This window comes from Triturus cristatus, chromosome 4_1, assembly GCF_964204655.1.
Source record: "Triturus cristatus chromosome 4_1, aTriCri1.1, whole genome shotgun sequence".
NCBI lineage: Eukaryota > Metazoa > Chordata > Amphibia > Caudata > Salamandridae > Triturus > Triturus cristatus.
The window spans coordinates 1,251,056,687-1,251,073,086 of record NC_140585.1 but is presented as its reverse complement, the minus strand read 5'-3'; the positions used below and the strand labels follow the sequence as shown (position 1 = coordinate 1,251,073,086).

At 45.7% G+C, this 16,400-nt stretch overlaps 1 protein-coding gene across 3 annotated transcripts in view; it reads left to right on the top strand.

The window, feature by feature from the left end:
* Nucleotides 1-16,400, top strand: part of MAP3K12 (mitogen-activated protein kinase kinase kinase 12) — a 351,073-nt gene that overhangs the window by 176,047 nt on the left and 158,626 nt on the right. For 2 of the 3 annotated variants that reach the window (XM_085654688.1, XM_085654689.1), the window contains exons 3-5: nt 12,223-12,427; nt 13,454-13,645; nt 14,423-14,581. In XM_085654688.1, coding sequence (XP_085510814.1) covers nt 12,223-12,427; nt 13,454-13,645; nt 14,423-14,581 — 556 coding nt within the window. The remainder of the gene's footprint in view (nt 1-12,222; nt 12,428-13,453; nt 13,646-14,422; nt 14,582-16,400) is intronic. The other variant, XM_085654690.1, reaches the window with a different exon arrangement.

Below are 16,400 nucleotides of genomic sequence, written 5' to 3'. Positions count from 1 at the left end.
ATCAACAGGAAAACGAATCCCAGAATGCAAAGAAAAAATGTGGAATTCAGGAACTACTCATGCATGAAACTGAAAAAGTGAAGAGCGCTGATGAAGCCTCTAGTGAGGGGAACAACCCTGGGATGTTTAATTGTAGAGTATCTGTAGTTACATGTATACAGCGAGCACCGCCAGGAGCAGAGAGGCCTTCCTGGTAACCTTCCCTCCACTTCTGGCATCCGTCCCGGTCACACCTTATGTGGCATCCTCATAGTCCACAACACATCACACTTTGAAGCTGAGCAGAGTTCAGAAAACTCGTACCATACTACAGGACACTGGAACTATGTGCCTATGGGGCAGCAGTGTTTTTCGCATGATTATGAATTTGCTACACTTCCTAACAAAGTCCATCATGTGCGCCGTAATTTGCGGAGTTAAACAAAAATCTAGCTCAAACAAATCAAAAGATACAAAAACGCTGCCTCAGCTCTTTACAAAGGATACATTGTCGCCTTTCAGTTGCTGATTACTGTATTAATTGGTTCTTATGAGGTGAAATCTTTGTCCAGATTGTGTTATTTGTAAAAATTACTAAATAATGAAGTAATGCTGTCACAAAATGTCCCATGTTTCGCCACATAATTTGACTTTTCATGGATAATTTGGTCAACCCTACCGCATAAGCGGGGAAAGCAAGGCAGAGCCAGTCTCTAGGGGAAAGAAGGTGGTGAGCAAGGAAAAGTCGTGAAGGGGGAGGGTGACTGACTGAACGGCGAGAGTGGGGGTGAGAGGAACAGTGTATAATTTAGTGAAAGGAGAGGGAAAGCCATAGCAAATAGATACGTCATTTGGGCATAGTAGAGGGACAAGGGAAAAGAGACGAGCGGGGTGAAAAAGAAGAGCAAGGACAGAGAGGGAAAAGGGTTGGGGTCGTTGTGAGGCATGCCCGAGGTGAAAGAATATTGTCTGGAAAGGGCGACAGCAAGCAAGGTGAGAGGAGCGTGAGAGAAAGGACAGGAAGATGGAGGCGCGGCGCGAGCAAGCAAGGTGAGAAGAGCGCGAGCTAAAGGACAGGAAGTGGAGGCGGGGCGCGAGCAAGCAAGGTGAGAGTGGCGCGAGCGATAGGACACCAAAGTGGAGGCGCGGCGCGTGCAAGCACGGTGAGAGGAGCACGAGCGGAAGGACAGGAAGATGGAGGCGCGAGGAGGCCTTGGGATGAGGGTTAGAGCTTAACGGTGACGGAAATGAGCCCAGAGGGGCGCGCGGGCAGAGAGGACACACTGCACTGCTTTTGTTATAAGTGCAGTGAATAATGGATGAGGGGGGAACCCAGCTGCCTAACTGACCCCTGTTCTCCCCAGAGAGGGGCAGGCTGGCTCGCTGTCTGATCCGACTGCAATAAAAGATGCTGTCTGCTGTGCCAAACTACGAACTAGGCCAAGGAATCGGGCTTTGCTAAGGCAGGCAGAGCCATGGTTTGTTACATGGCAAACATTAACCCAGGGTCTGTGGTGTGGCAAGCGTTAAACCGAGACATCTGATGGGATGAGCGGTATTGTAGTGCACAGTAGGACTGGGATTTGTATAGCGCTTATGACCACTGTGTGGGGGTACTGAACCACTTATCCACATGAATAGCAGGCTACCCTGCGTAGGGAGTGTGGTTGAGAGGGTGTTGTTTTTAGGTCTAGCCTGACCCAGCGCATGCGCTGGCCTGGCGAGACTTTTCGTAAGGGCTTCAAAAAATGCTACCATGGCCAGCCTACAACTTGCGTGCAAATGCGCTGGCGCGCGCTAACGAGCAGAGGCGCCATATGGCTTTCCTCGTCATGCTCATTAAGCGCATCGCTCGCCGCGCTTGATCACGATCGCGATCACTTTCGCGGCCGTTAAGGTTGTTGTACTGCATTTGTTTTTCACTACTTTGTAGTGATATGCCATCTTATATTTAAATTGTGTTTTGCTACTTTGAGTAGGAAGGTGATTGCATTAGGGGTACTGTTGCTCACCTTTCATAGGTCATCCAATGCTACTATATTTTCAGCCAAAAGCTGCACTTGCTTTAAAAGTTCCTCTAACAAGCAGCCATGTGTCACTGTCGACACCTAAAAGACAGGCCCTTCACTTAGCGCCCTCAGGGTTCACTTTTGGAGCTATTGTCCCAGGCCTCCTGCATCTTCAATCATGCCCACCCAGTGAGTGACAGCAGTTGTCATACGCCTACAGCCAGGGGCACAGCACACAAAACAGCCGCTGTGAAGCACGAGGGCCACCATTCAGGCAAAACACTACAAACATCTGTGAAATAGAAGCCACTCTTGGCCCCTCATCGCATTCTGCAAGGGACCCCACCCTCCAAGGTGACCCTATTTAGACCAAAACCTATCCCATCTGTGAGATGGAGGACTCTGGGGTGGGGTAGTGTGGGGCTGGGTCTCCCTTTGGGGTTTGCCACCGCCTAGACATCCTTGAGACTTGCTTAACCCCCCTCCCTCCGTGAAAGCTGCAGTCGGAGTCTGGAACCCAAAACAAGTCCAGGTTTCCATAACACGCAGCTCCATGGGCAGAAGATGGCCCTGGGAAATGCATTACAGCCCCGCCTTTGTGTGCTCACAGTCCCAGTCGCACAACTGCAAATGTTTTACGAGAGCCAGGCAAATGTGAGCTGCAGTTGTCTGTTTTTATTAATAAAACACGCTTCCTTAGTTTTTTAATGTTCACGTTTCCAGAGAAGGTTTGCCAATTTTGTAAATACCTGAACTCAACTTCACCTCGCACTCAGCACAATTTATGCCGAAAGGTTGTAGCTGCCATGCCTGCCTAGCTGTGGCGCATAAGAGGAGCTGACAACCTTCTACACTGTGTGAGGCTGGCTTTGAAAAATGGTAATTGTTCAATGCTAAAGTGGGGGCAGATCTGGCCTGCTGAGATGGCACTTCTGCTATGCAGACACAAAGTTGGCTCAAATAAACGGAGCGAAGTGAAAATTCTAAGGATTACTGTGAAACATGTGCAATATTCGAAATTGTAGAGAAACAATAACACATTTTTAAAGAATCGGTAGACAAGTATTGGTGTTGTGTATGCTATGAAAATGGCAATGTTTTCTATTATTGGCGATATTCTCACAGCATGGCCCACCGTTTTCAAACATGAATGAATATTGCCTGCCCTGTCTTGCACTGTACTACTGGTAGACTTTAATTTATAATGGGGAAAACAAAACTACAACTATCCGAAAGCAGTAACAATTCTTTTGAATCCCCAGCACACGTAAATGAGTATTTACAACATTATTTTAAATTTCGGAAGTAGACACATTAAATAAGTAATTGAAGAGGACATGAGTCAGATCTTCTTTCTTTCTTTATTTTAGAAGTGTTCCTTAGAAACTCCACAGCCAACACGTGTTTCGTCGTTTTGGGAAGGCTGGTCCCACGACTTTCTCAAGGCTGTACAAGTAAAGAAACAGCAATGAAGAACAATATAGTCTTTCATATATTCCCAAAAAAGGGGTTTCTTAGTGTGTCAAACAAAGTTGTAATGTCTATAGAAATTAAACAACACATGTACATCAGCTCCAACTTGAAGTCAGACAATGAAAATGGAAGAACACACGTGAGTTTAAACAGAACTATGATCCCAAAGGAAGGAGAGAGAAAAGGAAATGATAGACTATGAGTGAGACGATCCTGTAGTACGGGTTCGAAGTCGTGATCCGTGTCATACGGGTGAAAAAGTCGAGTGAGTCAGGTGAAAACCGAGCAAAAGAGCAGAACAAAACCGAGTGGAAAGCCCATGAATGGCGCACTTCCAGTAAGCCCTTCCAAACATGCAAGACCGTGAAAAACTCCTGTGATACCACCCTAAGTAAAAAATGTGCTTAAATACCTATTCCTTCTCGTATCTGCGAGACAAGGATTGTTTTCTATCTAGTACGGGGGTTTTTAAATGACCGGTTCAAATTTTGAATTAGGACAGACTAAGATCGTTTAGGTATTTCGGGGGAGACTACTGATAGTCTGTCTTCAGTTTTGTGTTAAAAAGGATATTTGCGTGTAAAGGGCGCGTAGTAGAGGATTGTTATTTGAATGGATATTGACAAGAAACTTGATTAAGTTCAGTCCACCCTTTGGGAGGACATTATTTTAAGCAGTTTGTGTATTGACACTGTTATTTGCTGCTGTTGTGCGTTTCACATAGACCAACGCGGTTTGTATTCCTTTCTGTCTACAGCATAATTGACAGACCTCGTCACTTAGGAGGAATCAACAAGAGCGCATATAATTTACACCGTCCACGAACAGAACCCCGTGTGGTCCGGAATTTGTACCACGCTTCGAGTATGTACTTAAAATAACATAACGGGTTTTGGGCACAGACATACCACATGTGATTTTCCTCTGATGTGGTTTTGTTTATATTTCTGCATATTTTAGACACAAGATACGAAAAGGAATAGGTATTTAAGCACATTTTTTACTTAGGGTGGTATCACAGGAGTTTTTCACGGTCTTGCATGTTTGGAAGGGCTTACTGGAAGTGCGCCATTCATGGGCTTTCCACTCGGTTTTGTTCTGCTCTTTTGCTCGGTTTTCACCTGACTCACTCGACTTTTTCACCCGTATGACACGGATCACGACTTCGAACCCGTACTACAGGATCGTCTCACTCATAGTCTATCATTTCCTTTTCTCTCTCCTTCCTTTGGGATCATAGAATCTGTTTAAACTCACGTGTGTTCTTCCATTTTCATTGTCTGACTTCAAGTTGGAGCTGATGTACATATGTTGTTTAATTTCTATAGACATTACAACTTTGTTTGACACACTAAGAAACCCCTTTTTTGGGAATATATGAAAGACTATATTGTTCTTCATAGCTGTTTCTTTACTTGTACAGCCTTGAGAAAGTCGTGGGACCAGCCTTCCCAAAACGACGAAACACGTGTTGGCTGTGGAGTTTCTAAGGAACACTTCTAAAATAAAGAAAGAAAGAAGATCTGACTCATGTCCTCTTCAATTACTTATTTAATGTGTCTACTTCCGAAATTTAAAATAATGTTGTAAATACTCATTTACGTGTGCTGGGGATTCAAAAGAATTGTTACTGTTTTTTCATTGTAGAGTTTGTGGTTCCTCTACACCCATTAGCACCGTCATAGAATAGCGTACAAAACACAAGTGCTAATCTAATGAGGCACCATTATACCTATGATCAATACCACATAGTTACCGACTAAACTATCCGAAAGCAAACAAACAAAAATACACATCTGAATTAACTACTCACACCTGACCCTGGACAACTTGAGACCTCGGCTGTTCAAATGAACAACCACTTATACACCTGCCAATAGGTCTCACTTTTGTGACCTTATAAGTGTTTAGCCATGCAACGGTTAATGTTGTTGCACAAAGGATATTGTGCTGCATAACTAAATACTTACAAGGTCCCAAAAGTGAAACCTATTGGCTATGCCAATGCTTGTTATTTTCATCCTACAAGGGAAGTGTTTTTGTGTTGTGTGAGATGACCATAGGCGTGCCATGGTCATGTTATGGGACGCATCGCCTGTGTAATGGGTGTGAGTATGTGAGAAATAGACGAACAAATTATAATTCTAATAAGGACTAACCAGCATAGCAACAGGGCGCAGGATACTATGTGTGCCAACGTGGGCTAAGCAGAGTTGCTGTGGAGTGAGTAAAAGGCTGCGAAAAGGGCAAGAATATGATTCAGTAACATAAGCAGTAGCCATGTGCCATTTTGTTTTTATGTATTTATTTCTTTTTTAAAGGCATGGACACTACCCACTTCTGAATAAACCCATCCCATGAATGAGAAAGGTAGTGGAAGAGCAATCAAGGCTGGCAACCTGAGCAGAAGCTACTCAAACTTCAAATGGCCCAGATTCCACCTACTCCTGCTAGTCCACAGGCATCTAAAATTTTGACTAGAGGCTCATGACTCAAGTCCCTCTCCAGCTCACAAAGGCTCTGAAAGGTGGACAAGCACTGGTCAGGTGAGCCGTAGCCGAGTCGTGGTTGAGAATTCAGCTAGACTGGCACCCTGCACATGCGATGTTGAGAGATGAGATGCTTCGTAGGATGCTGCCCTGACAGTTCAAGAGTGAACCGGCCCACCTCATTTTACTCTGCCGTCGTACCCCCTCCAAGCAATCCCAGTACTTCGCTTTGAATCCTGAGTCCCTTGTTCTTTCTAGTTTACATTTGGAGGCAGTCTACTCCCCTTCTAGAATTTCGTTCCAGGACAACTTCTACTTTCATTATTAGTAGTGGTGAAAGGAGACTTATCCTGCTTTCATTATTTTGGCTAGGACAGCAGTATGGCACCCATTCAGTAGCGCTCTGGTTGTTCATTCTTAGCCAAGCTCTTCTCTGTAGATAAGTTAAGCAAGAAGCAGGGAAACTGAGAAGGCAGGCTATAAACAAGAGCCTCAGATCTGGTAAGCACATTAATAAGGGCTCTGATCTCTCATTTAATAACCCAGCCCCTGACATGGCAAGCAGTACACCTGGGCTTCTGACATAGCAATCTACCTGGGGTCTCGTATGGTGAACAGTAAACCAGGATGTCACACAAGGCAAGCAGAACACTATAGCCTCTGTGGCAAGCAATGGACAAGAGGCTCAGGAGCTATTAGATGTATGGTCAGGACATACGGGCAGGCCTTTTCCTTCCACTTTCCATTATTCTTTCCTTGGTCATGTGGCAATCCCTGGATATTTCGCTTTAGTTTTCTGAGATAATTATGTCTGTTTGGAATACTTGTTTTAAACAGTCCTTTGGCTCTTTCTCATTATCATTTCTTATTCGAGGAATCTGAAGCAAGAGCCAACAGGTCAGAAATCTGGGAGTCAGGCGTTTGCAAAAGCAATTCTGTGGGGAGTCATCAACAGTATAGCCATGCGTGTTATACTAAGTAACCACAAGTATTTATTTACCTTCTTATCACGGACCATTGAGTCTGATGCACTCAAACCTCCACGGTTATGTTGTTTCTTCTGGGTGTTAACATTTTGCAGATATTGGGGTGACATCTAGTCAAACTTTTTCACATTCCTGTTTGTCTACTTTTTAGATATCCCTTTGCTCTGATTCATGGCGTTCCATCACAGCCTCACTCTCACTCTGGGGCAAACGCCCAAATTCACCTGCTTCCCTGTCTCCTTTACTACAGTCTAGCTCAAAAGTTGCTAACAAATCTAGTGCAGTTATTCCTCCCTGATCTTTTTGGATGTACACCATCCCCAGTACATGCCTGGGTAAGCATTTAGACCCTAATTACAAGTTCAGAGCTAAATTCTGATCCCTGGGCAAACAGTTGCTTACAGCAAGGTCAGAATAACGAGTTGTGTGACAATTATCACACCCTCACAGCCCCCCCCAACCCCAATAGATTTCAGCAGGTCAAACTTGCCAAACTTTATCGGGAGAAAGGCCTGTAAATATGACAAAACATACAGAATTGGGTGTGTTAAATATAGATTCCATATGCCTTATTTTCAAGTCAAAAGTCAGAACCAAGGTATTTACTCCATGTAGTAAGTACCTCACTCCAGAGTAAGGGTACTTACTACTTGTTGTAGATACCCCTTCCACTTAATAAATAAAATATGGCAAACAAAATCAAATAGTAGTGTCTGGCTCTAACCGTCCTTGACTTGTAACTTCAAACAGGTAGCGTACAGCTGGAGACCATATGCTACATGAAACCATGGGGAGAATGTTATTTTATGCACTCAGTTTCCCACTGCAGTTAAGCTGAGTGAACAGTGTAACCGGATCATTCAGTAACTACACCGGCAGGCCAGTCCGTGTCCGGGCTCTAGAACAGTGTGTTGTGTTGGATGTGGTTATCAGTCCAAGGATGGATGACTTTAATGCTTTTGGTCACAGTGGGGCGAACCTGGAGTGTTTCCATAGCACTGGACACCACTTGGGACTGCGGCGAGAGTTGAGGCTAGCAAAGATGGCTGGACACTTGCGTAAGGCTAGGCTGCCTGCCAGTGGCGTAAAGAAAGTTGTAGGGGCCCCCCTGCAAGGTACACAGAGGGGCCCCCGCTCCAGACTTAATCCGGAGCTCTCAGGCCCAAGTACATTGCTGAGGGGGCCCTCTGCAGCTCGGGCCCCCCCCCCCGCACCATGGGGGCCTGTGTTACGCCCCTGCTGCCTGCACCTGTCCACCTTATTCATACCAGGTCTGTGCTTATCATGTTCATCCCAATCTGGGTTCACTAGCTGAGCTTTCGTTTCATATCTGGAAGTCCCGGATAACTCAAGTCTTTGCAAAAATGAACAGGGAATGGTTTCATCTCAGGTTGGAGGTGCTCCTTTCTGTTGTTGGGCTGCTACAGCTGTCTCCAGCATGAACGTAGAGGCAGTTCCTTACATTCGGGAGAGATGTGAGCACCATCCAACTTTGTGGGTGAGCAACGCAAACAGGCCAGTTGGGCAGCCTCAGCTAGGCAAACGGCAGTTAAGACAAAAACCTTGAGGTTACTGGCTCAAGACTTGACAGCCTCTTCCACGCATCTCAACTGTAACAGAGGAAACGGCACCATGTCTGAGAGTAGATTTCAGGGTGCTGGGTTTGTCGGAGCCCAGAGCATGCCTTCTCGATGGATCATTCTGCTAGAAAAACATAATACGACTGAGTACAGCTGTGAGTTCTGGCCTGGGACATAGGAGTCCTTTTTATTAATCAGAGTCTTCGTGTATGCTCAGCTCATGCACCAAGTATTGGTTTACATCTAAGCTTCTCATGCTCTTACTCTAAATTGTTGTAATTGTAGGCCACCATGGATCAGTATTTGCATTATAGAAGACACAAACTGTGCATCTCAGGGTTGAAAAATACATGGGAGGTGTAAGCATGCCTCAACTCAGTACTTTCTGCCTCATCCTAGTAGTGCAGATTCTATTGATCATTCTCATGGTGTACACCACAAGCAAACGTTGTCTCTTAGGGCTTTAATTATAGATCTTAAGGTCAGACAATTTAGTGACGCCCATTTTGTCAACCTCAAATGATGAATTGGTCCTGATCCAGCCAAGACCATACATCACTGTCCACCATAATTTTATGTTGACTACAAAGCACCTATAGAGTTTTAAAATGTTAGGTATTTTGTAGAACGGTGGTACAGTCTTTTAGCTCTTACCACTCACTTAGTTAATTATACACTTACTGCTGTGATCTGTGCTCAGACTGCAGGTCACAGTTTAGAACTCCTTCATAACTAACATAGCATTTCATCCGTCTGAGTTGTGAACGGCGTTGAAAAATTGCGGTAGCAAGTACTGTTTGCCAAACAAACTCAAATCATATCTAGGAAGATCAGGGAACTGAGGTTTAAGGAAAAGGAGCGTTTTGCCCTGGAATTAACACTAGTTCCGGTTCTATGTAAAAGTCAGAACTCACCTCTCATCATATTTGCCTCTAGATTGGATGCCCATCTTTTGGTAATGTGGTGGCTTCGGGGCACTGCAGACAGCAGGTGTTACTGTTATCAGAGTGAATTATAGGCAGCAAGACATCTGGGCGCAGGCCAGTGAACTGGCATCATATCCCACCTTCATAGAGCAGGGTCAGCCTTGTTACTATAATAGTGGTGGCATCACTATCCCCCCTTCTTCGCGTTCTCCTCTTCTATGTGGATAAGCTACCCATTTCCTCTGTGCTGTCCTTGAGTAGCACCAATACTGCATTGTCTTGAGCCATCAATACATTTTTAAACAATCAGTTTCAAGATAGTCCTATGCTAGGATTACCAGATGATCATGTCATCAGGTCCACACTTTCATTAAGCACCTTTTTCAGCCCTGGGAATTGAGGCCTTGGTTTACTTTACTGAAGAAGCAGGACTGAAGCACAAGATCAGTGTTTCATGATGGGCATTCCGCCTCTTCAAACACGGTGTCCACACTGGAATGAGGTCATCCAATAACACTGTGCTCCATTGCATTGCAAACAATGCTGTTCAACAGCACTCGCACCTCATGATAGTCAGTGGGCAACAAATTAACCTCTGGTGCATCAGCAATGGCAAGTCCGTCTCATGGTTCACAATCCCTATCAAGCATTCTGATCTTCTTGTCAACAACAATGACCCATGACCATGTGACACAACATGGCTTCCCCTTGCAGAGCAAGGAGGGCAGGTCCATGTCAGGTCTTCAGGATAATCACATAAGATCTATTTTCCCCATGAATCTAACTAGAACTCAATTGAAGAGTTCTGCTGAAAATCTGGCATGGATCGAGCCCTACATGTACACCCATGTCCGTTAGACTTCAGGAGGCCTTACTTGTTGATGCACCAGTTAGGTTGTATTTGGTACGTCGTAGAATTCAACACAGAGCTTGGAGTGACCGAGATGTGTTGTTGTTATTGATTACTTTTCATGATAGAACCAGATAAAGTGGACAATATGCTATTGGCCGCCGAGTGTTGTAGGGAATCCATGAAACTTTGTTACTTCAAGACTGTATACAAGCAAACCTTCGTGATATGACAACTAAATAAGATGGAACAAAATGTTCTGCCTCAAATGCACTACACAAGATGAACTCTCAATGGTAATCTACATGCAGTGAGTACTCCAACAGTTTACCCACTATCACCCCAAAATCCAGACCCGAGCAGAAGCTCAGGGTGTTCTTCAGGGGCAGTTTGCAGGCATGCGGCTTCTACTGCTGCCTTACCTCTAGAGTCAAACCGTCGAGAAAGAACTGTGGGAGGATTTTTTCCCATCAGGTCACGTGACATGGTCACATAGTGCCTTTCCGTGTTTCAGGTGATATTGACAAACCACCTAGTCTTCAGCCTTGTGATTTATATCGACACTAGGACCCCTCGATCGTAATAAAGAGCCATTTTACACTTGTATATTTTGATGTATATGTGTTGATTGCTGAGTTAACTATGCTATTTATTAACCATTTTTGAGAGTGTGTAGGGGCCATGAGTCAAAAAAGGCGAAGCCTCGATTCTGTTGTGATGCCCCTCACCTTCCTAAACAATGGTTGGAATAAATAGCATCTTACACTCAAGGGACCTGCGTGTGATTTATGCTGAAAGATAACAAAGAACCAGGGTTACATCTGCTCACTGAACTGGAATCCCATTCCCTAGCCCTTGTGCAGATGGCCTGTGTTGTTTTCTTGAAAGAGATTCCGGAATGAAATCTGCAAGACAATTAGCATTTTTTTCTCCAGTGAGTTAAGGTGCTATGTTAATAATATGGAATCTGTCCACTATATGTACATATATAGTATATATGCTGACGCACAGAGCATGATATGCTATTTATTACCATTATTGAGTGCAGGGATGGTCAATGATTCACCAGAAGCAAAGTCTCAAGTGGGTCAAGATGCCCCGCTACAACGATCATAAATAGAATATTATTGACACTCAGCAGATCAGTGTGTATGGTTCAAGCATTGCTGTTTGTTCATGTACACTAGTTGTAAAAATAATGTGTATAACCATATTCGGAGGACCACGGGTTAACATTGTACAGTGAGATACAAGCACAGTGTCCAAGCTTTGTGTGCATGGCCCAAGTCTTATCCTTCTGGCAACTGATTGTATAATGGCATCTGCGAGATATAAGCATTGTTTCTCAATTCTGTTACTCTGTACTGTTCCAATAACAAGGTATTTGGCATTTGTACTGTTGGAATAAGAGGGATTATTGTTATTGATGCTAGTAATATTTTATTTTCCGTGGCATGGCATCAAATATTTATGCCATTCCAGCGTAAATAAACGTGGCCAATAACATTTTATTTGGAGGAAAAAAAGTAATAAATAAGGATTTACATATTTCTAGAGTCTGTTACACCACCAGTCTCCAACGTTTCAGTTTTCCACATTTTCTGGAATTTCTGTCTCCGGCTCTCCTCCTGTGGGTTACCTCTGTGTCGATCTGAACATTTGCCTGAATTGCTAGTTTCCTTCTAATCTAAATGCACAATATGATAATCTTAGTTATAATTCAATAATGGGATTACACACATTTCCAACAGGTTGAGAAAATCTACTGGTGTGCCTAGCTGGCGGCTGTTGCCCTTGCTTTCTTGCTTTCTGTCTCGTCCATGTGTTGCCATCTCTCGAGTGGTGCTTGCCGTGTTCTGTCTGCTTGCTCGGTGGGCCCTGCCACCAGGGCCTTTGGCTCTGAATCTCCTGACTGAGTTTCTCATTTTAGCTCTGTCTCTGTGGCTCGCAGACACATGGGAGGTGCCCTTTGAGGAGATTCTGGACCTGCAGTGGGTAGGAAGCGGAGCCCAGGGCGCCGTCTTCCTCGGGAGGTTCCACGGAGAAGAAGTGGCCGTGAAGAAGGTGCGGGACATCAAAGAGACGGAAATCAAGCACCTCCGGAAGCTGAAGCACCCCAACATCATCACCTTTAAGTGAGCATTTGTTCTTGGAGAAACATCATTGCAGGTGACCCATGGCCTCCATTAAGTGGTGACTAGGCTGTCTCGCTGTCCAGCTCATGTACCTTGTATCTCACTCCCTAATCCATCAATCCTAAACCCAGCTGTTTGTCCAGCAAACCTCAAATCTGTGTATTTGGCATACACCCAATCCAATCCCGGCCAGATGTATAGAATGGGAGAAATCTACCCTACCACATTGGAATACAGTGAGACTATTGGGATAAAGCATGAGCGGTGCATGTAGTAACAGTATGGACGGAGCGTTTTATGAGCTAGGCCCACTGTCCACAGGGTTTAGTTGTATACTGCCTTCCCCTGAGTTCCGTACAAACGTTTGACAGTCCCTTAGGATTTTCAGCAATCTCTTCCACACCTTAGTTGTTCATAAGAAACAAGGCCAGGCCACCAGACATTAATTCCTAACACCATGTTTACCTTTAGGAGGTCCTGTTGCTTGGTCAGGCATCACCGCCTTCTTAAAATGTCCACTGAGAGCGGCGGGTAAAGACAAGCTGTGTACTCTTTTGACCAGGGACCTACCAGCTCTCTTCCAAGACACACAGGTGTCTGCCCTGTTACTGCCCCACAGGGACAGTCAAATGGCCCAAGAATGGACAAGGGAGAAACATGCCGGTTTTCCCAGAAATGTACAGGTGAAGTGTTCGCTGTCTCTAACACCGCCACGAATGAGCATCTAGAAACATGCTAGCCTAATCTGTGACCCGCGTTGGTTTACTTCTTCTCGCACTTGGGTTGTGTGGTTGAAAGACCCAATCCCACAATCCACCCACCACCCTTTAAACTGGAAAGGGCACTTTTTGGTCTCTATGTCCAAACAGATATTCCACTGACCCTGGAGATGCCTTAGGAGTGAATTGGTTGGGGTTTGCTCTAGGTTTTAAAGTTTATAGTTTAATGTTTGTTACCCTGATCCCCAATCCCGATCTTCTGCATCCATGTATCCTGGTTTCACCTGTTTCCTTTGTTCTCTTCCAGAGGTGTGTGCACCCAAGCCCCGTGCTTCTGCATCATCATGGAGTTCTGTGCCCAGGGCCAGTTGTATGAAGTACTCCGAGCTGGGAGAAAGGTCACGCCCTCCATGCTGGTGGACTGGTCCATGGGCATCGCCGGAGGCATGAACTACCTGCATCTGCACAAGATCATCCACCGCGACCTCAAGTCACCAAAGTAAGTGTCGCCACACAGTACCCCAGATATGCTGATAGAAGAGCCAAACGTTGGTTGCTCCGAGGCCTGACTACAAATGATCTGCCTTTCAAGTTGTGGTCTGTCGCACAGATTACGCTGTCCTGCCCCTGGTAAGATCTAAAAGCAGTCTTCAGACATGGGACTGTCTCTACTCCGGCCAACTCTACAAATGCGCCAGTGCTTCCTCCTGTTGCCCTACTCAACACTCTTATTAAGCAATTGAATGGAAATGGTGAATGGGCTTCTTCATCCTAAGTGGTCCATTAAAAAATGACAGTCATTGAATGGGGCCAGAAACTGGACCTTTTCATTGTTAAGTGGATCATCCGAGAAAGGCGAGGGGTCAGTAAAAAGCGATAGGTTTGAATGGGGATAGGGACGTGACTCCCGAAATGGTCATTTGAAAGGACTCAATGACATGCAGGCAAGAATTCACACGCACAACTAATTGTTGTTTCAACTAGGTTCAACGTTGGCATAGTATATGGTGAAACATCATACACATCCTTCATACGTGATCCCCCTCACTGTAGAATGTAAGCGCAATCTTAGGGCATTGCTGTGGTGTTTGATCATCTAGAACCGATGGTACATCTACTCTGCGGGGATATGAGAGACTTCAGTGCAGTGGGCAGGTCCTCTGTCCTTTGCGATTGTACTCGTTTTACCTTTCTGTTCAAACTGAAAATTGGGATTTGTCCTCTGTGCCCTCTGGCAGTGCCCAGCTCAGGTCTTTCCTTTGTTCCCTGTCCACAGCATGCTGATCACCTACGATGACATGGTGAAAATCTCTGACTTCGGCACATCGAAGGAACTGAGCGATAAGAGCACCAAGATGTCCTTTGCTGGTACAGTGGCCTGGATGGCTCCGGAAGTTATCCGCAATGAGCCTGTGTCGGAGAAGGTTGATATCTGGTAAGAGAAGAGTTTTTTGTCCTGGCCGACGATAGCAGTTCAATCAGTTTAGTTCTTTTTACCAAACAACCTTTTATTTCCTATTTTACCACACCTCTTCTCTATTTTACTACCCCAGATCAATGTTTTCCTGCCAAATAAGACACTGGAGTTGACCCTGTCTCACTCTCTCCATATACTGCATTTATCATTGCTGCCTTATCTCCTTGGCTTTTTACCACGCCATCTGTCTCCTCATCTTGCTTTTTAATGCACCTGCTCCTAGTGCCTTCTCTTTCTTGCTGTTTAAAATAAACTCTGTCTGTACCCTATGCCACTATTGCCTTGTACTGCATGCATCCCTTACCACTTCTCACCTAGAGCCGGCCTTGGGCAGGGGCGAGCTGGGCCTAGGCCCGGGGCGAGCTGGGCCTAGGCCCGGGGCGCCAATATTCCGAGGGGTGCAGCAGGGAGCTGCCCGACCTAATGCCATGCAAACAGCAGCTCGTCCGTCCCACTTGATCTTAATCGGGTTCCGATTAAAGACTTTCTAATCAGCCATTAGTGTAACTCATCCTAATTGTTAGCACCCCATAAACCCCTGCCCTCCTCCCATCGTCCTCACACCTCCCGCCATCACACCACAACGACCCCACTCGCCCCCACATGAATTACCACATTTTCTTTCCGCCCAGGGCGCTGTCCGGGTACAGTTCTAAGTTTGACCCTTCCAACACTCTGCCCTCTCCTCGCATTTTTTTTGATTTTTTAGTTGACAGGTCTGTGTTCTGGGGGGTATGGTTCCCTCATAAACAGTAGTTCTGCCTCATGCTGGGAGGAGGAGTAAATGTAGAATATGGGATCCCCATCATTTTCACTCCTGCAGTGGTCCTTGCAGCGCCTCCTGCTGGGAGGGGCTGTACTTGCAGGGTCTTAGACGACCCCCCATGCACAAACACTGATTTCAGACTTACTTGTGTTCCTCCAGCACTTTCTCCTGTGAAGAGGAGGGCCAGCATTGTATGTGAGTCCTTTGCACCAGTCCTCACACTGCCTAGCAGGGGGGTCTGGGCCAGCAGGGTATGGCAGCCCACCACCCCCAGCACCCTTACCCGCTACAGATGACTGCATAGCACTGCTGACCACTCTTCCTGCCCCTGACCTCCACTGGACCCCTCTGTTGTGGGCCCTGAACAGCTTTAACCTGAGTGGGGCTGGATTGGAGTTCTAAGGGATTCCCAAACACCCCCTTGTGTGTGTGCTGATGCCCAAGGTGCACTTGTGTGGACCAATAGGCTGAGCCACCATCCACCACCCGCGCGGTCACTGCGAAGAGACAGAGGACCAAGAAGGGTATGTCTGTCTAGTGCAGTCTTTCATGCAGATGAGCATTGGGCATCTCTCGACGCGTCATTGCACTACTTGCCCCCGGTGAAGGGCCTAGTGCCCGACATGCATTGGGAATCTGAAACACCAAAAACGATGCATTCATACATTATGGATGAATGTGCAATGAATTCAGAGCTTTGGCTGAACATTGTGATGTATATCTTGTCTGAATTAAAGACGAGCAACGTATAAAAGATATTCAAGAACAAAACAGTGGATTCATTTGTTTATTTGTGAAAATTGACAAACCCTATCAAGGGTCTTGATTGTGCCATGGGTGGCATGCCCATTGATGGGCGTGTGACTACTTTTCATTTGTATCCTCGTTCGTGACTGGAGGACGCTACCCAGTGAGCACATCGCGTGGTGCCTGAAGAGTGTGTGGGGGGGGGGGGGGGCATTGACATACAGAGGTCTCTGGTAGGTGACTGCCAAGGATCCGTTTCATAAC